The 23,103-nt window shown below is 35.4% G+C and overlaps 2 protein-coding genes across 2 annotated transcripts; both read left to right on the forward strand.

Moving 5' to 3' along the window:
* Nucleotides 1-1,291: 1,291 nt before the first annotated feature.
* LOC116108379 (monogalactosyldiacylglycerol synthase 2, chloroplastic-like) lies at nt 1,292-4,155 on the forward strand. Its single transcript, XM_031394627.1, has 8 exons — nt 1,292-1,857; nt 2,131-2,303; nt 2,744-2,905; nt 2,989-3,130; nt 3,250-3,474; nt 3,564-3,626; nt 3,716-3,790; nt 3,895-4,155. Exons 1-8 carry the CDS (start codon nt 1,561-1,563, stop codon nt 4,153-4,155), a joined length of 1,398 nt encoding a protein of 465 aa, XP_031250487.1. The 5' UTR covers nt 1,292-1,560.
* Nucleotides 4,156-4,426: 271 nt separating this feature from the next.
* On the forward strand, nt 4,427-7,293 carry LOC116108383 (monogalactosyldiacylglycerol synthase 2, chloroplastic-like). The gene is made up of 8 exons (XM_031394632.1): nt 4,427-4,995; nt 5,269-5,441; nt 5,882-6,043; nt 6,127-6,268; nt 6,388-6,612; nt 6,702-6,764; nt 6,854-6,928; nt 7,033-7,293. Exons 1-8 carry the CDS (start codon nt 4,699-4,701, stop codon nt 7,291-7,293), a joined length of 1,398 nt encoding a protein of 465 aa, XP_031250492.1. The 5' UTR covers nt 4,427-4,698.
* The last annotated feature ends 15,810 nt before the right edge of the window (nt 7,294-23,103 follow it).

Genomic DNA, 23,103 nt, shown 5'->3' on the forward strand with positions numbered 1-23,103 from the left:
AAAAATGTTTAAATAAATTGGGGCCCTGAAGATGAAGTGGCAAATAATTGCCCTCACGTTACTTACTGCCACTTGCTGACTTGGTCTTGCCGCCAGCTCAACTTGTCTCCAAATACCCAATTAGATTTCACCCCTAATACCTGGGTCCTACCCTCCATCTATTTTACTTTTTTGCTCAAATACCCTTCTTATTTTTCATTATTACTCTATTTCCATTATAATTTTATAGACTTCTGTTCATGCCTTGAACTTGAACCCATTCATCTTTATTTATACTGTTTGTTTTTTAACTTTTAAATAATTGGATTAATAATAAAATGACGTACTGCTTAGTTCCATAAAAATGACTAATCGAGTGGAGTCTTGACTTTAATGATTTATTGACAGGAAAAAAAAAAAAAAAAAAAGACTTTTCATAAAGAGTATAGACCACGATAGAGTAAAATCAATGATGATGCTATAAATATTATGAATTTTATGGTGGATGTCCACTCACATATGATTTATATCACTCCTCTCCACTAATCTATTAATTTTATATCACTCCATCTCTCCATTAATCAATTAATTTCAAGCTGTTTTTTTTTTTTTTTTTTAATCAGAGTGTCTAAGCTAATTTACACTTCTCAATTAATCTATGGAGTCTATTGAATATTCTCTAAACTCAAAGAATCATATAAGCTGTAATATTACTATGGTAAAGGGTCTCAATGTTTAAACCTAAGAACTCAAGAAATAGAGCAAACCCCCTTAACCATCAGGCTAACCTTTATGGTTAATTTCAAACCCATTTGCAGCCCTATTATGTTCTTTCATTATTATTGTAAACTTTGGTGAGCCTATATAAGAAGGTTTCTCACCATATATATTAGACTAAGGTCAAAGTGAAAGAGGAAAGTGTGAGATTAGAATTTCAGTCCAAAAAGGAAGAAAATGTCGAGCTTTATCACTTTATGATTCCTTGTCAGGATTCCTATCAACCAAAGGGCGAGTTTTCCTAAACCTTAACCTCTTCTCTTTTTAACCATGTTTAGCTGCAAAGCAGTACTGTATACTCTATTTTGCAGAGGAAGAAAATGGTTTCTGTTAAGTAAAATTCACATCAACTGTATCGTAGCAAAAGCACTTGTGGACATAAGCAAATAATAAGAAATAAGAGGGCAAAAATCAAAAGCACTTAAAAAGCTTCTAACAAAAGCTAAAATTCAACTTTCACTATGCAAACATAAGCAAGATGAAGATTCGAATCTACTTCTCGGAACATTCTAACACAAAATGCGAATCAAACGGCTTATATACATTAAATTCCACTAACCTTTACAAAATTCCAAGCATAATTCCAGTTTCCAACAAACCTTAATAATACCACCTCTCGCCAATTAAGCCTCACAACTCACCTCCTTCTGTCTCTTTTCTCCCGCAAAACACCACTTCAACCATTACTCTCCGCCGGAAAAATCCAATTTTCCAGTGGTGGCAACATAACTTAACTGTTATTTTCATCTGGGTTCTCTTCCTTTTTGTACTTTATAGGGTAGAAAAACAAGTTTTAGTACCGTGATGACGGTGGCAACGCCGAAGAAGGCTGCTTCGATTACAGAAAAGGTGTGGAAGAAAGTCTACGGGAATTATAGCGCCAGCAGTGGTGGCGCGAATCATCATAATAAGTGGTGTTCATATGAAAGTGAGGTTGATTTTTATGAAGATGATGATGAGACCACCATGGAGCTCATGCAGATTGGTGCTGAAAGGACTAAAAATGTGTTGATTCTTATGAGTGATACCGGTGGAGGTCATCGAGCTTCCGCTGAAGCCATTCGTGACGCTTTCAAAATTGAGTTTGGCGATGAATACCGGGTAAATTTTTTTTCTTGATTTTCTTCTTCCTGATGTCTCTGCTCTTTATTTTTTCTTGGTTTGAAGGTCTTGGGTATTGTTAAAGAAAAGCCAATTCTATACTGAATATGTGAAGAGTATGCCATTTATTCATTCATTTCTTCTAGTTTTCTTGGCTTAACGTTCAAGATATTTTACTTTTTTTATTGTTTCTTGTGGAGCTTGGAGGAATTTGTCAGTTAAATTATTTTATTTCAAGATCTTCCAATTGTGATTGGCATAGTGTTGTTTCAGATAATTGTGAAGGATGTGTGGAAAGAATACGCGGGGTGGCCATTGAACGACATGGAGAGATCATACAAATTCATGGTGAAACATGGACAGTTGTGGAAGGTAGCATTTCACAGCACCTCTCCTAGATGGATTCACAGCTGGTATCTTGCCGCTATGGCTGCCTACTATGCCAAGTATGTTTTCCTTTCAAGAACAATTTTTTTTTTTTTTCTTTTTTTTTCTTTTTTTTTTTTTTTACCTTTGGAAAATTTTATTGCTAATTGCAGATTATTAACTGTTTGCTGTCTGTTTGAAGATTCTTTTAATAGTTTAGTATTATATGTCTTGATATTTTAATTTTTTAACCAACCTGTATTAGAATATGAATCTTGCAATTGAATATTGGAAGCTTTCATGACTTAATTAAACATTGTTTCTCCACTTTAACCTTTTGTATTTGTCTTCTTTCATGGCAATGCTTCTTTATTATCCACTTGAAACTTTTGACCAACTGTGCAAGAATTGTTGTTTGCAAAGATGAACTATTACATAGGCTGAATGTTTGAGTATGTAAAATCTACTCTAATTTAGTGCGGAGGAAGCATCTAAACTTTGTTTTATTGCATGATTGAAGGGAGGTGGAGGTTGGTTTAATGGAGTACAAGCCGGACGTTATCATAAGTGTTCATCCTTTGATGCAACATATCCCTCTGCGGGTTCTTAAATGGCAAGGTCTACAGAAGAAAGTGATTTTTGTCACAGTTATTACAGACCTTAATACCTGCCACCCGACATGGTTAGTTATTGAAGCCATGTCCGATTTTCTTCTGTCCATAAATAATAGCATGCCCTATATGTTGACATTGAGTTTGGTGTCAGGTTTCATCCCGGGGTCGATAGATGCTACTGCCCATCACAGGAGGTAGCAAAGAGGGCTTTATTGGATGGCCTAGAAGAGACTCAAATTTCTGTTTTTGGCTTGCCCATTCGACCTTCTTTCGCCCGTGCAGTTCTTTCCAAGGTGGTTGATTCTCATTTACATTCATTCTTTTGCTTTATAGAAGATAGCTGTTATGTATTCTTGCTTAGATGAAATCTAGTTCTAATTTATTTTATTTCGTTCTTTGATTGATTCCTTAGGATGATTTACGACAAGAACTTGAAATGGACTCTAACTTGCCAGCAGTACTACTGATGGGAGGTGGCGAAGGGATGGGTCCTGTCAGGAAAACTGCAAGGGCTCTGGGAGAATCTCTGTTTGATAAAGAAAGCGGGAAACCAATGGGGCAGTTGATTATCATCTGTGGCCGTAATAAAACTCTTGCCTCTTCACTGCAATCTGACGAATGGATGATCCCTGTTAAGGTAATTGCTTTTCTAGTTGAATCTATCAGATGCAAGACATATAACACTTACATTGCATAGACATTCAACATTCTTTTTTATCGTTGCAGGTTAGAGGGTTCGAGACACAGATGGAGAAATGGATGGGCGCTGTTGACTGCATAATCACAAAAGTATGTTTGGAAAGATCATTTTTTGATTGTCCCATAAATAATTTCAAGTAATTTAGACTAATAAAACTGTTGATCTCTATATTTTATAGGCTGGACCTGGTACAATTGCAGAGGCATTGATCAGGGGGCTTCCTATTATCCTCAATGACTACATACCGGGACAAGTATGTGATAATTTTTTGTACATATGAAATTGCTTTTACGAACACAATTAAGTATAGTATCCAGTTCCAAGCTCATCACTAACTCTTTTCATATGGCAACACAGGAAAAGGGCAATGTACCGTATGTAGTAGACAATGGGGCTGGTGTTTTCACCAGAAGTCCAAAGGAAACAGCTAAACTGGTGGCAGAATGGTTCAGCACCAAGACAGATGAACTCAAGAGAATGTCACAGAATTCACTTAAACTTGCACAACCGGAGGCAGTATTCAACATTGTAAAGGACATTCACGAACTCGCCGGGCAACGAGGGCCTCTAGTCAGCGTACCTTATGTGTTGACATCTTCATTTACAAGCTTAATCTAATTTTTAACCATGTTTAGCTGCAAAGCAGTACTGTATACTCTATTTTGCAGAGGAAGAAAATGGTTTCTGTTAAGTAAAATTCACATCAACTGTATCGTAGCAAAAGCACTTGTGGACATAAGCAAATAATAAGAAATAAGAGGGCAAAAATCAAAAGCACTTAAAAAGCTTCTAACAAAAGCTAAAATTCAACTTTCACTATGCAAACATAAGCAAGATGAAGATTCGAATCTACTTCTCGGAACATTCTAACACAAAATGCGAATCAAACGGCTTATATACATTAAATTCCACTAACCTTTACAAAATTCCAAGCATAATTCCAGTTTCCAACAAACCTTAATAATACCACCTCTCGCCAATTAAGCCTCACAACTCACCTCCTTCTGTCTCTTTTCTCCCGCAAAACACCACTTCAACCATTACTCTCCGCCGGAAAAATCCAATTTTCCAGTGGTGGCAACATAACTTAACTGTTATTTTCATCTGGGTTCTCTTCCTTTTTGTACTTTATAGGGTAGAAAAACAAGTTTTAGTACCGTGATGACGGTGGCAACGCCGAAGAAGGCTGCTTCGATTACAGAAAAGGTGTGGAAGAAAGTCTACGGGAATTATAGCGCCAGCAGTGGTGGCGCGAATCATCATAATAAGTGGTGTTCATATGAAAGTGAGGTTGATTTTTATGAAGATGATGATGAGACCACCATGGAGCTCATGCAGATTGGTGCTGAAAGGACTAAAAATGTGTTGATTCTTATGAGTGATACCGGTGGAGGTCATCGAGCTTCCGCTGAAGCCATTCGTGACGCTTTCAAAATTGAGTTTGGCGATGAATACCGGGTAAATTTTTTTTCTTGATTTTCTTCTTCCTGATGTCTCTGCTCTTTATTTTTTCTTGGTTTGAAGGTCTTGGGTATTGTTAAAGAAAAGCCAATTCTATACTGAATATGTGAAGAGTATGCCATTTATTCATTCATTTCTTCTAGTTTTCTTGGCTTAACGTTCAAGATATTTTACTTTTTTTATTGTTTCTTGTGGAGCTTGGAGGAATTTGTCAGTTAAATTATTTTATTTCAAGATCTTCCAATTGTGATTGGCATAGTGTTGTTTCAGATAATTGTGAAGGATGTGTGGAAAGAATACGCGGGGTGGCCATTGAACGACATGGAGAGATCATACAAATTCATGGTGAAACATGGACAGTTGTGGAAGGTAGCATTTCACAGCACCTCTCCTAGATGGATTCACAGCTGGTATCTTGCCGCTATGGCTGCCTACTATGCCAAGTATGTTTTCCTTTCAAGAACAATTTTTTTTTTTTTTCTTTTTTTTTCTTTTTTTTTTTTTTTACCTTTGGAAAATTTTATTGCTAATTGCAGATTATTAACTGTTTGCTGTCTGTTTGAAGATTCTTTTAATAGTTTAGTATTATATGTCTTGATATTTTAATTTTTTAACCAACCTGTATTAGAATATGAATCTTGCAATTGAATATTGGAAGCTTTCATGACTTAATTAAACATTGTTTCTCCACTTTAACCTTTTGTATTTGTCTTCTTTCATGGCAATGCTTCTTTATTATCCACTTGAAACTTTTGACCAACTGTGCAAGAATTGTTGTTTGCAAAGATGAACTATTACATAGGCTGAATGTTTGAGTATGTAAAATCTACTCTAATTTAGTGCGGAGGAAGCATCTAAACTTTGTTTTATTGCATGATTGAAGGGAGGTGGAGGTTGGTTTAATGGAGTACAAGCCGGACGTTATCATAAGTGTTCATCCTTTGATGCAACATATCCCTCTGCGGGTTCTTAAATGGCAAGGTCTACAGAAGAAAGTGATTTTTGTCACAGTTATTACAGACCTTAATACCTGCCACCCGACATGGTTAGTTATTGAAGCCATGTCCGATTTTCTTCTGTCCATAAATAATAGCATGCCCTATATGTTGACATTGAGTTTGGTGTCAGGTTTCATCCCGGGGTCGATAGATGCTACTGCCCATCACAGGAGGTAGCAAAGAGGGCTTTATTGGATGGCCTAGAAGAGACTCAAATTTCTGTTTTTGGCTTGCCCATTCGACCTTCTTTCGCCCGTGCAGTTCTTTCCAAGGTGGTTGATTCTCATTTACATTCATTCTTTTGCTTTATAGAAGATAGCTGTTATGTATTCTTGCTTAGATGAAATCTAGTTCTAATTTATTTTATTTCGTTCTTTGATTGATTCCTTAGGATGATTTACGACAAGAACTTGAAATGGACTCTAACTTGCCAGCAGTACTACTGATGGGAGGTGGCGAAGGGATGGGTCCTGTCAGGAAAACTGCAAGGGCTCTGGGAGAATCTCTGTTTGATAAAGAAAGCGGGAAACCAATGGGGCAGTTGATTATCATCTGTGGCCGTAATAAAACTCTTGCCTCTTCACTGCAATCTGACGAATGGATGATCCCTGTTAAGGTAATTGCTTTTCTAGTTGAATCTATCAGATGCAAGACATATAACACTTACATTGCATAGACATTCAACATTCTTTTTTATCGTTGCAGGTTAGAGGGTTCGAGACACAGATGGAGAAATGGATGGGCGCTGTTGACTGCATAATCACAAAAGTATGTTTGGAAAGATCATTTTTTGATAGTCCCATAAATAATTTCAAGTAATTTAGACTAATAAAACTGTTGATCTCTATATTTTATAGGCTGGACCTGGTACAATTGCAGAGGCATTGATCAGGGGGCTTCCTATTATCCTCAATGACTACATACCGGGACAAGTATGTGATAATTTTTTGTACATATGAAATTGCTTTTACGAACACAATTAAGTATAGTATCCAGTTCCAAGCTCATCACTAACTCTTTTCATATGGCAACACAGGAAAAGGGCAATGTACCGTATGTAGTAGACAATGGGGCTGGTGTTTTCACCAGAAGTCCAAAGGAAACAGCTAAACTGGTGGCAGAATGGTTCAGCACCAAGACAGATGAACTCAAGAGAATGTCAGAGAATTCACTTAAACTTGCACAACCGGAGGCAGTATTCAACATTGTAAAGGACATTCACGAACTCGCCGGCCAACGAGGGCCTCTAGTCAGCGTACCTTATATGTTGACATCTTCATTTACAAGCTTAATCTAAGAAAAACCCCCATTTGACTAAAACCAACCTCTCTACGTTAGCATCATGTCAAGAAGAAGATTTATTTAAAAACAACAATGTCCAACTGGCTTCTCTTCCACACTCAAGATGGAGGTTTTTTGGACACCCTTGAGGTCTAGTTGGATTAAAGAAATCCCATAGGTTTTGGAATACAACACTTACACCCTTGTAATTAATAGACATTTGTGAAAAGTTATTCTGACACAGAATCTTGGGTGCAATGACTAATATATCCTTATTTTGTCTTTTATCCTGCAATAAAAAACGAGTGATATCTAATATTTTTACATTGTTAAAACATTAAATATATTAAATGATTAAAAAATAGAGTAATATTATACTTATAACTAAGTCATATAATCAAGCAAAAAAACTAAAAATAGGGTAGTTATTTTATGTAAATTTTGTGTAAATTTTAATTTAGTTGTATGACTCAGTTATAAGTAAAACATTATTGTAAAAAATATTAAACTTTGACACTTTGATGAAAAATTTGGAAAACAAAAAGCTTGTATTTTTTTATTTCGTTGTCTATTTTACTCTCGTGATATTTACCTTTCACGAATGTTGATCAATTATAAGGATGTGTGCTCTATTCCAAAACTTGTGGGTCTTTTTTTCTTTCACTAAACCTCGGGGTCGGGGGTGTAAATAGAGATGGGACAAATGGGCTGGATTAGGAGGGTCAACTCTAACCCGACCCATGTATACTCTGCCGGGTGGGCTGGGCTTCATAGGCCAATCCGACAACCCGATAGATTATATATATATATATATATATTTTTTTTTTTTTAAACCCGTCCAACCCGTAGGTTGGACAAAAAAAATTAAATTAATTTTTTTTGTAAATACCTATTTTATCCTTGAAATATAGTCGTTTTATGGTAATTGGAATAGTCTTTTTGGTCATTTTCTTTTTCCCTTTTTTTTTTTTTCTATAAATAGGGCCTAAACTCTCATATTTCCTCACATCCCAAATTCTCTCATTATCTCATTTTCTCTATTGAAATCTCTCAATTATTCTCATTGTTGTCAATTTGCTCTCATTTTAATTTTTATTAGTTTTTACAATTTTCAATTCATATTTCCAAATTCCAATTCTCGTTCTTTAATTCTTTATTTCTTCTATATCTTTTTTTTTTTTTTTTTTTAAAAACTATAATAGATAGATATTTCCATCCCATCAATTTCGATGATGAAAGAAATTATCCTAATCCCCCTGAATTTACTAATGTAAATGTAGTAGATTCAAATAGTCTCGCTATCCCATTCTTAGAATCTGATACACCTCATAATATTCCCCCTCTTCCTTCCTATGCTACTACAGCTCCCGATGGTTCTAGAAGTCGTCCTTGAAATCGTCTTCCTCATCCAACTCCATCTCAATCAGAAGCGGGTTCATCAACTGCAGTCAAAATCGACGACAAGCACACATCAGACGTTAGGGTGCATTTCGATAAGTTTTACAAGACAGAAAATAAAGTTCAAGTGAAGAAAGTAAGATGCAAGTATTGTAGAAATATTTATAAAACTGATACAGGTAATGATACTAGTACTTTAAAAAGACATACTAATAAACATATTACTCAACATGGAAATAGAGAAACAAATCAAACTCAAATAACTGATATGGGTACTACTTGCCATTATAATTCTGATGTATATAAGGAAACAATTAGCTTTATATATTGTTGTAATTGATCAACGACCTATTAATATGGTTGAAGATAAATATTTTGAAAGATTTATTAAAAATTCATTTTTTCTAGGATTTAAAAGTTATTTTAAAACTACAATTAAAAATGATTTAATAAAATTGTTTGAGAAAATGAAATTAGAATTAAAAAATAAAATATATAGTTGTCATGTTAGTGTGGCTCTAACCGCCGATATTTGGAGTGGTAGAGCTAAACAAGCTTATATTTGTGTGACTAGTCATTATTTTGATAACAAATGTAAATTAAATAAATCTTTATTGGGATTTAGATTAATGGATGTGAATATAGTGATCAACAAATTTATAATAAAATTGTTAAAGTTTTAGAAGATTATGATATTGTTCACAAAATGATAAGTTTAACTTTAGATAATGCAAGTGCTAATATTAAAGCTATAGATTTTTTTCAAATAAATTTTCCTTTTTATGACAATTTGAAGTTTTTTCACTAACCTTGTGCATGTCACATTATCAATTTAGTTGTGAAAAGTGGTATGAAAAAAATTAGAAATAATATTGATAGAATTAGGGATTTTTTAGCTTGGATTACTAGTAGTAATAGAAGAAATGTTGAATTTCAAGATGCTTGTATAAAATTAAATATGTCTTTTAGAACTTTTGCATTAGACATGCCTGTTACATGGAATATTACTTATTTAATGTTTGATTCATGTTTATCTTATGCAAATTTAATTAGTTATTTTGTAGCAAATAATATGGGTCCTCATTATTTGATAAACAGTGATTGACATATAGCTCAAAAATTTCATTCTTTTCTTAAATTTTTTTATCAATCCACCTTACAACTTTCTGGTGTGTATTATCCTATTAGTCCATTGGTAATACATACAATTATAAAAATTTCAGATTTATTTAAAAAAAACAGAAACAATGAAATTTTAGCGGGACCAATAGAGCCAATGGAATTAAAATTTAAAAAATATTGGAAACTCATTCATTTTCTTTATTGTTTAGCTACCATATTTGATCATAGAATTAAATTAGTGCGTTTAGAAAATTGTTTAGACACGAGACAAAGCATATGCCAATCAACTATGAGAGATAAGAGAGTGTCTTGCAAAGATATATTTGCAATATGAAAACAAGTATGGGAACCAGCGACGAGGCGCAAGGAAAATCAGAAAATTATTGAAGTCCTCACATGTCTTCGAGATTGGGAATGGTCGCGCCATCAGGATCAATACGAGGTTGTCGACGATACTTTAATATAATTATTTCAATTTTATAATATAGATGATATAGACGAGGGAGGTCCTAGTCAACCCCTAAATAAGTTGTTTTGTAAATTGTAACTTTGTAATTTGTAAATTAATTGTCAATTATTGCATTCTTTTTTTCTTACCAAGTTTTTGTCCCAATTAAGTTTTCTTGGTAAGGTTTTTAACGAGGCAATAATTGTTGTAATTTCTTATTTCTTATTTTATTTTTTGATAAATGAATAAATATAATTTTTCTTATATTATAATTTAATTGTATTAAAATTGAATTAATATTTGAAATTTTAACAAAAAAATTAATTTAATTGAATTATTGATATTTGAAAAATTAACTAAAAAAATAAAAAAAAATTCGGTCCAACCCGACCTGACCTGCACCAAAACCTGCCGGGTTAGGGTTAATGGGTCGGGTTAGACCAACTCTTCTGATCAATAGGTGGGCCTAACCCGACCCACCACCAAGGGCGATCCGCCATTTTGCTTAATAGTCGGGCCCGACTGGTTAAAAAGTCCCCCAAAGATGGTTGATGTGACACAAGTCATGTGAAAAATGGACCCCACTTGTTATTAATTTAGAAACTTTATGATGTAATTGAGAGGACAGTTCCAAGTTAAATATATTTGATGTTTAACTTGTATAACACGGTTCCAATACGTTACAAACATCAAACATGTGTTCGTTAATGAATGAGTTAAAATTGAGGAAATAGCCATAATGAAGCCAAAGCTATATTGGATTGGCAGTGTGTAGATCCTTATTGTCAACTACTCCTAGGTTGATACCAACAAATAACTAACTAGAGTGCCAACTGCCAACCATTAAGACTCCCTAAGGACGTTGAGTTGTCATGTCAACAATGATAATTAAATAAGAAATCCATGTAAATAAAACAAATATTAAATTGTATGGGCAATTAGCAAAATAATCATATATTGAGGGGATTTTAGAAAGTTACCTATCCAAAAATTTATTGTGTTATCTAATTGTATTTCCATTCAAATGAATCAACAATTAGATATCTCACTTTAATTTAATTTTAAAGATGGAGTTTATTGTTATTATTTTTTTATCAGGGTGTTCAGGTATATTTACATGCATCTCAACTAATCTTTCAGGGTCCTAAAGTTAACGCTCGGGTAAACTTTCAGAAGCCACCCCTATTAGCAACTGAGGTGGATCGAACTCAAGATCTCTTGAATAATACACTTAAAAGTCCTAGTTGACCACTCGACCACCCAATGGTAGTTTAAAGTTATTTACTTATTCCAAATGAAATGCTTTTGAAGGATCTACATTAATAAATTTAAAAAACTAACCTTTCATTTACCCTTTTTTTATATTTTTAACACAAAATTAGCATATTGATTCATGAAAACCAAAGACTTTATTGAAAGTTTATAAACATAATTAATTTCAAAATTATATTAATGTGTGTGCTTAGAAAAGGGGACAAGTATTATAAGCTACCCTCATAGTACTCAATAGTTTTGCAAATTATTAGGCAGAGGGTGAGTTGATATTTCTTTTGTAATAATAATAAAATAAAATAAAGGGTTCCGCTATTGTATATTAATGTTTTAGAATTGTATCAATAACTACCGTTAACCCTAATTTCGTTACTTGAGAGTTATTAAAAGAGGGTTAAAATGGACATTTTAGCTAAGTAAGTAAACAAGAATAAAATAAACATAAGAAAAATATCACTGACTTCCTCTATAACATTTTCCTTATATCAAGTATTTTTATGTTTAATTTATGCTAAAATATTTAAATTAAAAACTCAAACTTTATAATCTAAAAATAAAACAATTTTTTTTTTCTTTGTTTGCTTCTGAAATAAATAACTAAAACACTTTTTTTCATGTTTTTCTTGCAACAACAAAAGCTTTTGTGAGAAGGTGCGAGAGTTATGGTCATTGATCTTTTTATTTGATTATTTTTATTTTTTGAACAGTCCTACTCATAATTAACTCAAACAAAATAAATCTAACATATAAACAAATCAAAAAATCAAAAAATAAAATAAAAAGATCAATGAATATGGTGATTAATGTATTGTGCTTTAATCACATTAATTCATATTTGATCTTCATGGGCCTTTTCTTTTTCATACATATAACCAAAAAAAAAAAAAAAAAAAAATTGAATTTGAAGGGTGTAAATGATATTATATTGTTAGTTAAGGGTATGGACAAAATTCTAACTAAGGGTGTTAATATCTCATTATTATCTTAAGGGTGTAATAGGATTTTTTTGTTAACTTGATTAAAGATCGGGTAATGTGGTCTTTTACCTTTCAACGAACGGAGTTTCAGTTAATGGTAGTATTTGATAAAGATAAAAAAAAATTATTGAAAATTGAGCATAAAATGCGTGTATAACATACAATTTGTCGACGTCACACTCAAAATAAATTAACGGAGTTATAGGTAGTCATTTTGGTAGTCATTGATTGTAGGGGCCAACTTAAAAATAGCGCTAGTGAAAGTTATAAAAAAAAATATATATATTCAAATTTTATATAATTTAAAAAATATATATCAAAACTTATAATTTATTATATGGAATTATAAATTATTATTTTTTTTTTTTTTTAAGAAATAACTGCAAAAGACTAATGGTTAGTTTGAGATTGATGTAGCTGTGAGTTTAACCAGTTTTGACTAAATTTTGTAAATAATAATTTTGAAAATAATATTGAATGTGTTTGGTTAATATATAATTTTGAATTTGCTTGGTTAATATATAATTTTGAATTTGCTTTGATTTTAAAATCTATAGATATATGCTTGATAAAATAACTTTTCTAACAACTGTTACATGCATATTGACAAAAAAGGACAATTATATTTTAAAGTTTTTTATAATTATAAAGTTAAATTTTTACAAAGTATTAAATGAATACAAAAAAATAATGATTAAACCTATAAAAAATGGAATTTAAAAAAATTGGAAATCCATGCAAGTGTTGTTGGAACACCATCGGGTTGTTAATAACTTGGTTGCTTTCATAAAAAGATAAATAAGTAAAATAACAAATGGAAAATCAATAACTATAATGTGTTTAGTTCAGAGAATGTTGAATTACTAGAAAGTTAAATTACTTTGAAGATTATTGGGAATCTCTAAGAAAATATGTTTGGTTAGTTAAAATAAATTAGTGGGTATGTTATTTAAATTACTAAATTGCCCTCTTATTAAATATTAATATAATATTATTTTTATTATTATTTTTTGAATAATCTTTTAACCCCCAACATTTAAGATTTAGCTAAAACACCCCCGCTTATATAAAACTTTAATTTATAACAAAATAACCCTCAGCACCCCAAGCCACTGCCAACCACTGCCAGTCGCCGCTAGAAAGTCGTTGGAGTTGCTCAAAATGGCCGAGAGTCGCGGGGAGGCTCTGATATGTCCGTTTCTGGCCATATTGATGGCTGAAAAGGCCATATCAGAGCAGATCTGGTTGGAAATGGCCAAATCTATTTTGGCCATTTCCTGCTAGATCCACGACTATTAACGACCATATCTCATTCAGATATGACCAATAAAGGCCATGGATCTGGTCGTTAAAGGCTAGATCTGCTTCGATATGGCTAGAAACGACCATATTGGAGCCTCCCGGGGACGGTGGACTACTCACGATGACTCCAGGTGACTTCTAGCAACTTCTTGCGGCGGTCGACGGTGGTTTGACTAGCGGCAGGCGGCGATAGGTGGGTAGGGGAGGCGGCTTAGTTGGGCTGCAATTTGTTTTGACTTCAAGGGTAATTTTGTTCAGAACGTTAATTAATTGGGGTGAAATAATAAAAGCCAATTCATGTAAATTAATTTAAAAATAAGGGTATTATTGTCCTAAAATTTTATTAATAAGGAAAAAAATTGTAATAAAAATAAGATTACCTTGATAATCTTACAAAACTTAAGAAAATGGAGATTATTAATTACCTCCATATTACCAACAATAACCATTTTAGTATTGGAATTACCGGATCTTATATTACTTGACAACCAAACGTGGTAATCAAGTAACATATGATGACTTAACCCCGGTAATCTTATATAACCCCCAACCAACGCCTCCAAAGAAGAAAAAAGTTTACTCTAACTTCTTATCAGTAACTTGGTTGCTTTCAAAAGAATAAAGTTGAAGTAAAAGAAAAAAGAAAGCAAAAGCAAAATTACTAAAATAAAAACTAGAAGTATGCTTCCCTTGTTATAGAGTAAAAACACAAACAACAACAATAGATACGCTTATTATAGAATGTTTTTTTTCGGGCTTTTGCTCTTAATTAATTTTCTTTGTCTTTCTTTTCTTTTTCATTATTTAATAAATAACAATATTAATATGTCAACCTTTGATTTCTTTATCTGAATGTCACATTATATATATATATTTTAACTAAAGTGTTAAACTAAAAGTTTGTTGAGCCCGTGGATTAATAATATACAAGTTAGACTCAAGATATTTCACAAATATTAATTTTTTTCCCCCCTAATTGTTGTCTAAATCTAAATGCTTGTTTATTTCGTGATTTATAAAAATATATATATATATATATATATATATATATATATCTATATATATATATATATATATATATATATATATTATATATATATATATATATATATATATATATATATATATTTAAAAAAGGAGTTAATCCAAATGCTTGAGTTGTATTCTTAATGTTGATACAGAAATCTGAACCATCTAGAGTGATCCAATCGACTTTGGTGGGATCGGAACTGGTGTGTGCGTGATTACGAGTAACCAGCAATGAATGAATAATGAGTGCAGTAAAGTAAATGGCAAAGAAATTTTTAAAGTGGTTCGGCCAGATGAATTCTTGAGCCTACGTCCATTGTTTTTTGTATTTACTGTGAGAGCTTACAATAGAAATTCTAGGAATATTTTTCAACCCCTTTCTCATTGTTTGAGGGCGTTTATATACAGAGTTTGCATAAAGGAAAGAGCGAAAATAAAGGGATTACAATTGAATTGAAATGGAACTCTGATATTCTTGCGATTGGTCGTTGTGATTGTGCAAAGATTGTTATCAATATGATCCCTTCCAAGATATCTGGGATCTGAAGTTATCTGGGAATTAGTTGAACGATCGCACAAAGTGTTCGCGACTAGCTTGTGCTGGGTCGAGCTAGCTTATGTTGGGTCGGACAATCGATGAAGTCGAGCTGGTTTCGGATCGAGCTATAACCTCGTTATACTCCGAGCTTGATGGAAAAATCACACACAATATTTGCCTCCAAGTATTCGATGCTCGTTTCGAGCTTCGAAGACTATTGCTCGATTTGATATCAAGCTCAACAGAGTCAATAGGTCATCGGATGTAGGTTCGGTCGAGCTTCAAGGGTCGAACTCATGCCCGATCGACGTACTCCACACCTGGATCTTCTCTCTTCCGTGACACCTGATAAACTTGGAATATGAATAGTCCGAACAATTATGTAAATTCCACGTGGTCATGTCACATTAAATGCGACAGCCTTTGGTAGTCATGTCTTGTCACGCTTGTGCGACTATAGTTGTCCACGTGCAGAGTTGAGGCGATGTCCAATGACGGTTATGATCACAGCAATCTGACGGTTTGTCGCCCCTCGCGGATGGCTGACATGTGGCCACGTCTAAGGGCTAGGATTGCTCGATAAATGGAGGGTCGAGATTCACTGTAGATCGATGGCTACGATCGTACCCCTCCCTTCTGTCTCCCATTCAAGCCACTATAAAATCGAGCGAAGTCATCAGAAACTTACTCAACTTGCAAAAATTTTCAAACGTCTTTTGCTTATTCTGTTGCTGCTTCATCATCGTTACGGTGCTTTTTCTAGTGAGTTCTTCCCATTCTCTTGTTCCAAGAAGGCTTCTTTCTCTCTCTTTAGTTGCTTTCTTGATTTTCACAGCTAAGGGTGGCCATTATCGTGGCCACATTGAGTCTTCTAAGGCTTTACTTGGGTTTTTAGTGTGTCTCCAGCAGTCTTGGGTTTAAGGAGGGTTTATCATGGTGGCTGTCGGAATCTTGGGTAGTCGAGTGCATTCGTTGTCTGGCGTAAGCTATCTCGGGTGCCTGAATTGAAAGCAAAGTGTGGAGAGGTTGCCGAAATTTTTGAGCCCTGACACATGTTCGCTTCTATTTCAAGTACCCAGAAGCGAGCTTTAATTATATCTTCGTCTAGTAGCCACACGATTGATTGCATGTTTGACTCATCCGTAGGCTTGGCAGTCTTCGAGGGTATAATCCCTGAGGTTTTTGAGGAGATTGTCATGCGGAGCTTGGACCCCGACACAGTAGGCTTGTTTGATCGCGTCTCTATAGAATTGGCTCAATCCAAGCGGTCTCCAACTCATAAGTTGCGGAAGGAACTGCAATCCTCGATTAATGTCAAGGATTTGAGGCGCATAAGAGAGTCTTATGCGCCGCAACTTAATTTTATGGTTCCGGGAAACTTTTCTTGGAAGAATCCCCCACTCGGATGAGTGGCGACCTTTGAGACCCTTATGAGATGTGGGGTATCTATTCCCCCTCATCATTTCATTGATAGCATTTTGAGACGATTCAACATCATCCCTCTCCAACTCTCTGCAAACTCATACGTCATATTCATAGGTATGTACATAGCATATATGATCGATGAGTTGGGCGAGCCATCCGTTAAGGAGCTCGTCCATTTGTATTAAAGAAGGGTCAAGACTAGACGTATTACCTCTCCAAGGAAAGGAATGTACGTTTTATTGGTTTGGTCAATGTTTTAAAGAAGGTCCCATATTGGGACTCCCAATTTTTCTTTTATGAGGCATGGGAGATTGGCGTTTTTGCTTCAGAAGCAAGTAAGACTTTGACCCCTAATGTGTGTAAAGATCGCTTTCAAACCCTATGTTTAAGCTAACTGAGCTTTTTTGCTTGCAGTTAACATCGAGTAGAACTATCTCTCTGCTGCGAGCTTAGAAAGGCTCGAGCGCTCCAGCGCTTCATCGACCTCTCCGACAGACAATACAACGTTAATGAGATCATCTCGCTTCCTCACTTGAGGGTGTACAACTTCTATGAGGATAACGCCAAGTTCTTTTCCATTCTCGAGAAAGGTAAGTTATTGCTTGCTCACGCTTCTTTCTTCTGTGTAGGCACGCTTACTGCTTGTTTCTTTTTTTTTTTTTGTAGAAATGTGGGTCAAGAAATCAAAGGGCCTCTGTAATAACTCTCTCTCGCTAGTATACTTTGGGAAAATATATTATGAAATCACTAAATATGTTATAGAAAACATATATGTACATAAGTAAAAGATAGTGGGCCCAAAAATAACATTACTTTTATATACAAATCTCTACATCAAGTACCATAGTCACAAAAATAAAGTCAAAATACAGTCAGATAGTGTTGCCTTTCTCCTCCGCTACTTGACGTTCGATCCAACCTCATCTCATCTACTACCTGCAAAAACAGTGAAATCAACGGGGCGAGCACTAATTGCTCAGTAAGTAAACTCATAATACTTCTATTTTTTCTTCGTTACTCAGATCCTGGATTTTCTTTCCTTACACCAAACTTCTCAATTCTTCTCTGCCCTTTATAAGATTCTAATTTCTCACTTACCGATATGTAAGCACAAATAGGGAAACTAACCCAGGATAGTAGAAATGGCATGATGCATATGCACAAATGCATAAACTTTTCCTATGCATTGCATTTTCTTTTCTGTTTTTCCGATTTCTTTCTTTTTTCTGCGTTTCTTTCTTTTTCTGTTTCTCTTCTTTCTTTTCTGTTTCTATTGTTTCTCTTCTTTCTTTCTTTCTTTCTATTCCATTCTATTCTTTTCTTTTCTTTCTTTTCTTTTTCTATTCTTTTCTTTCTTTTCTTTTCTATTCTTGTTTGCCGATCAGACTCGGTTGAGACATGGATTCGGAACCCTGACTATGTGATTGGGTACAGTCCTCATCTACATGCACTTCTAACGGACTGTACAAATTCTTATTTCTTATTCTGAGGCCGCTCACTAAAGGCGGCGTGCATGTGGGCTATTCTTCTTCTCTGTCACTCACGGGTTCCCCATCGTAACAACCTCCTCTTCTCTTACCTTCTTACATTTCTTTAAATAAAATTTCAGATTTGAACTTCTTTAATTATATTCTTTAGAGGACGATTCTACAATTTATTTATTTTCTTTCTTTCTCTTTATTCTTTAATGTTCTCATACATGTGTATGTGTATGGAAATATGCTCATTCTTTGCTATTCTTTCTAAATGCAAATGTGAGAATGCATTATGGCATATAAAGATATCATTAGGGAACTAGTATTCTCTACCAACAATATTCCCCTACTTGAAATCAATAATAGATTATTAGACTAAAAATAAACTAATAAATTGGAAGCATTCTTGAGGTAGTCAAACTGCATAGGTCATATTCAAGGAGGCATATCTCGAGTTATACACATCGGATTTCTATAATCTTAGTCTCATTTTAAAGCTTAGAGAAAGGGCTACAACTTTTATGTTAGGTCTCAACTATTTCGATATGTAAAATGCTCAAAAATCACTTAGAAGGCCACGGATTTGACAGGGCAACTATGGTAACATGTTTTCTCTTAGGATTTTCATCAAACAATTCATATGCACATGCAAATACTAAATTGGCTATACTTCCACATCTTTCTCAAGCCACCAAAATAGGAGTAAGAACTCTCTAAAGCCAACCATCAACCTAGCTGAAATTCATCCTCCACCTTTCCACGTCCATACTTTCATTTTTCATCCAAAATTCCATCAACTCAACACATACAAATGCATAAATTCTCATCACATATTAATAAATCAATTCTCATCCCATACTAAGAAATCAATTCTCTACACATACTAATGAATCAATTTTCATCACATACTACTAATTCACTTCCCATCATATACTAATAAATTACTTCTCACGGTCATGAAATTCACATATCAAACAACCTCAATTTTCAATCCATAATTTCTCATCATCCAAACACACATACAACATAAAATAAATTTCTCTACACAACTTGTGATTAAATCAAGGCTAAAGTTGGATTTACTTACCTTGAATTTAAGCAACTCCAACACTATAATCTCTCTTTTGTAGAATTCTCTTTCCTCTTAAACCCTAAGCATATACAACCATAAGAATTCAAAACTTTAAAATTTAATCTCACTTCTTGGTGCAAGAATCTTACCTTTGGATGCTTATAATTGAAAATCTATCAAAATCTAGCCAAAATCCTATGAATTTCCTTGGAAATTTAGTAAAGAAATTTGAGAGAATTTGCGTAGAGAAATGACATGAATGGAGGGGTAGAGTGGCTAGGGTTTCTCCCCTTGAACTCTTATTACATAATAATATATATATAGTTTCCCATTTTACCTTTGCACTTTCTAAGAATTCCATCTATGTCCCTTAATCAATTACAAGAATGCCCTCATTTTTATTATCTTCTCCATGTTATTCTATTTCTTTTCACTCCCAACTCTTTCATCTAAATATGAGTGAAATGACAATTTTACCCCAAATAACATTTTAAAGAATATTCTTCACACTTGTTCAAGATAACTCTAACTAGATTCAACTAAGGGTATTAGGGCATAAATAAAGCTACGTACCTTGATGTGGGTGTTACAGCCTTAAGAAGAAGGTGGCAGCTTCTGTGGCTGCCAAGAAAATGCCTGCTGCTTTGGCGACGAAGCGGCCTACTAATATCACTGGTGTGAAGTGCAGCGAGGATGAACTTGGGGAAGGCCCAAGTGCGAAGAAGCCCACAATTGCCTCGAAGACAATTAGCGGGAAAGGTGTCCCCGAGCCCCAAAAAGGGCCATCAAAGAAAATACCCGAGCTAACTGGAGGCTTGGGGAAACAGAAGGCGCCCAAGCAGTATAATGGCTTGGGCAAGAAAAAGTCTACCGAGCCTCAAGGGGGCTCGGGAAAAGCAGAAGGTAGCTGAGCAACAAGTTGGCTCGAGTAGCATGTTAGCTCGAGCAAGAAGATCACCATGCAAGCTGGCGGCCCAAAGAAGTCTGTGGCCAAGGACTTGGCTACCAGGGGAAGTAAGTCTAACTCGTCTCGGTAGGGAGGCAAAAAGATGGATGAGGCAGCTTGAGCTGCAGTTGATGCTTTGATCGACCAACTCCCCGACCATATTAGCGTTGGGGCCACAGAGGCCAGGGATGGTGTCACCCCACGAACATTCGCGGGTGTTAGGGACTCGTCTCCCACCCAGATGTTGGCCTGGGTGTGTAGCTACATGGCAAATATATTAATAATTCACCCTCTTTATTCTTTTATGCATGCTATCATTATTTCAGGCTGACTTTTCATCATTTCTTTCTTTAGGTTGCCATGACAAGCAGACTTCTCTATGATAAGTGCTATCCCACATTGGAGGGCAATCATCAGGGATGGCAGCTGGCGGAGACAGTGAAGGAGAATGCTCTGGCCAGGGCCCAAGTTGAGGAGAAAGAGAAGGAAGCAAAGTAGGCCAAGCTGGAGCAGCTCAGGGAGGAGATGACGACCTTTGGGGTCAAGGAAAGAGAGTTCCTTGTCAAGATCAAGGTGAGTGAGGCTGCGCGAGCTAAGGCTGAAGTCGAAGCAACCGAGGCTGGGAAGAGTTTGGCACAACAGCGGGGTGCCAATAACAAGCTGAATTCCAAGCTCTCCTCGGCTAAAAAAACTACTTCGGAGTGGGAGGCAAAGTTCAAGCAGGCCTCGCTCGACCTTGCCTAGGAAGTGAAAGGTTGACAAAAGGCTGAAGCTGAGGTCAAGCAACTTAGGCTTCAAATTGGGGAACTGAATGAGGCCATCACCACTCAAGCCTGAGAGACGTCAGTCTTCCTGGTGCAGAAGTTGTGGGAAGCTCAAACCTCAATCGACTTCTCATTTCTTCTACGAGGTTATCAGAGAGAGGTTGATATGATGAAGACCAAAGCTCAGGGAATGGCCTATGTATACTCGGATGATTTCAAGACCGATGGTGAGGGCCAAGAAGAGGTTGAGGAGGGCGAGGAGAAGACTAACCTCAAGCAAGAAGTCAAGGATCCAGCTCCCCTGGCTACACTTCCCCCCAGTGTTGCTGACCTTCCGTTAGGCAGGCTCCCAACCCTGAAGAGGTCGTTGCCATTCCTTCCGTTGAGGAATCGTCTATCCCAATCAGCGACGAGGTCCCTGGTCTAGCCAAAAATGATGTCCCTGCTCATCCACTTGCCTGAAAGAATATTATATATCTTTTTTTCTTTTTTCTTTTTCTTTTTTTTTTGTTGTTAAGTTTGTAATTGAAGTCCATAATTAATAGAAGATATTTTGGTATATCCTCATTGAGCGTTTTTTTTTTTTTTTTACATTCTTGCAGAGTCATTTCAATCATCCTAATTAGACTTGTCATAAAAAATCTGAATATATGTGTAGCTCGCTTCTTGAGGAGCTTTTCGAATATATGTAAGGAAATCTTATACGATAACTCCGACTTCAGATCTGTTGTCCGTCTTGAGTTTTGGTTGCCGGCTTAGGGCTGATTTCCTTCGATGTGTTTTTCTTGAATTTTTCCAAGTATAACTTCGTCGATTTGGGATATTTAACCCTTATAGAGTTGGATTCTGGCATGGCTTATTGACATAAACTGCCTTTTTCTAGACTCTTGACTTCGAGTTTTTTTTTTAGATGCTACCACGTAAGTCGTGATTTTTGAAGCAATGAATGATAAACGCTAAAAAAGTAAATAAAAATGGTGAACAAAGTAAGATTATGAATAATACATTTTTTATTGATAGAACATTTTGGCCGCAAATAGCCTTACAATGAATGATTAAATAAAACATGAGTGAAACCCAAGCTGCTCATCGGTAAGGCCTTCGCAAATTCTCAACGTTCCAAGTTCGCGGTATTGCTTTGCCGTTGAGGTGTTCTAGGTGGAAAGTTCCTGGTGTGAGCTTTTCGGAGATCCTGAATGAACCTTCCCATTTTGGCCCAAGTGCCCCCAACTTCTAGTTTTGAGTACCCTGCATGACCTTTCTAAGAACTAGATCGTCCACTTCAAAGTCTCTGTTTTTGACTTTGGTGTTGAAGTATTGTCTCGCTCGCTGCTGATATGAGGTAAGCCTTAACTGAGACTTGGTCAGATGCTCTTCGATTATGTCTAGCCTTAAGCGGAGAAGGTCTTCATTTATTTCTTCGTTAAAAACTTCCCTTTGGAACGAATTGATCCCCATTTCAACCGGGGCCATTGGTTCACATCCGTATGATAGAGAGAACGGGGTTTCTCCTATCGAGCTTCTGGCTATTTTTCTGTAAGACCACAAGGTTTTGGGCAATTCTTCAGCCCATCTTCCCTTCAAGGCATCGAACTTCTTCTTAATGGTGTGCTTGATGACTTTGTTTATAGCCTCTACTTGACCGTTGGCTTGAGGCTGATAAATAACGACGAAACTCTTCTTGATACCAAACTGTTCGTAGAAAGATCTGAAGTCCTCATTGTCAAATTGTTTTCCATTGTCGGTTATTATAATGTGGGGGATTCTGAACCTACAAATGATGTTTTTGTAGACGAAATCCTTTAGCTTATTTGACGTGATGGTGGTTAAAGGCTTGGCTTTTGCCCACTTGGTGAAGTAGTCTACGGCAACCACTGCAAACTTAACGCCCCATTTTTCCTTAAGGCAAAGGGCCTATCAAGTCGATGCCCCAGATTGCGAATCGCCAGGGGCTTGTCAGCATGGTTAATTCTTGAGGTGGAGCTCGTGGAGCATCTGTAAACTTCTGGTATTTGTCGCATCTGCGCACATAGTCTGCTGCATTGTCGAAAATTGTTA

Source organism: Pistacia vera, unplaced genomic scaffold (assembly GCF_008641045.1).
Source record: "Pistacia vera cultivar Batoury unplaced genomic scaffold, PisVer_v2 Contig563, whole genome shotgun sequence".
Classification (NCBI taxonomy): domain Eukaryota; kingdom Viridiplantae; phylum Streptophyta; class Magnoliopsida; order Sapindales; family Anacardiaceae; genus Pistacia; species Pistacia vera.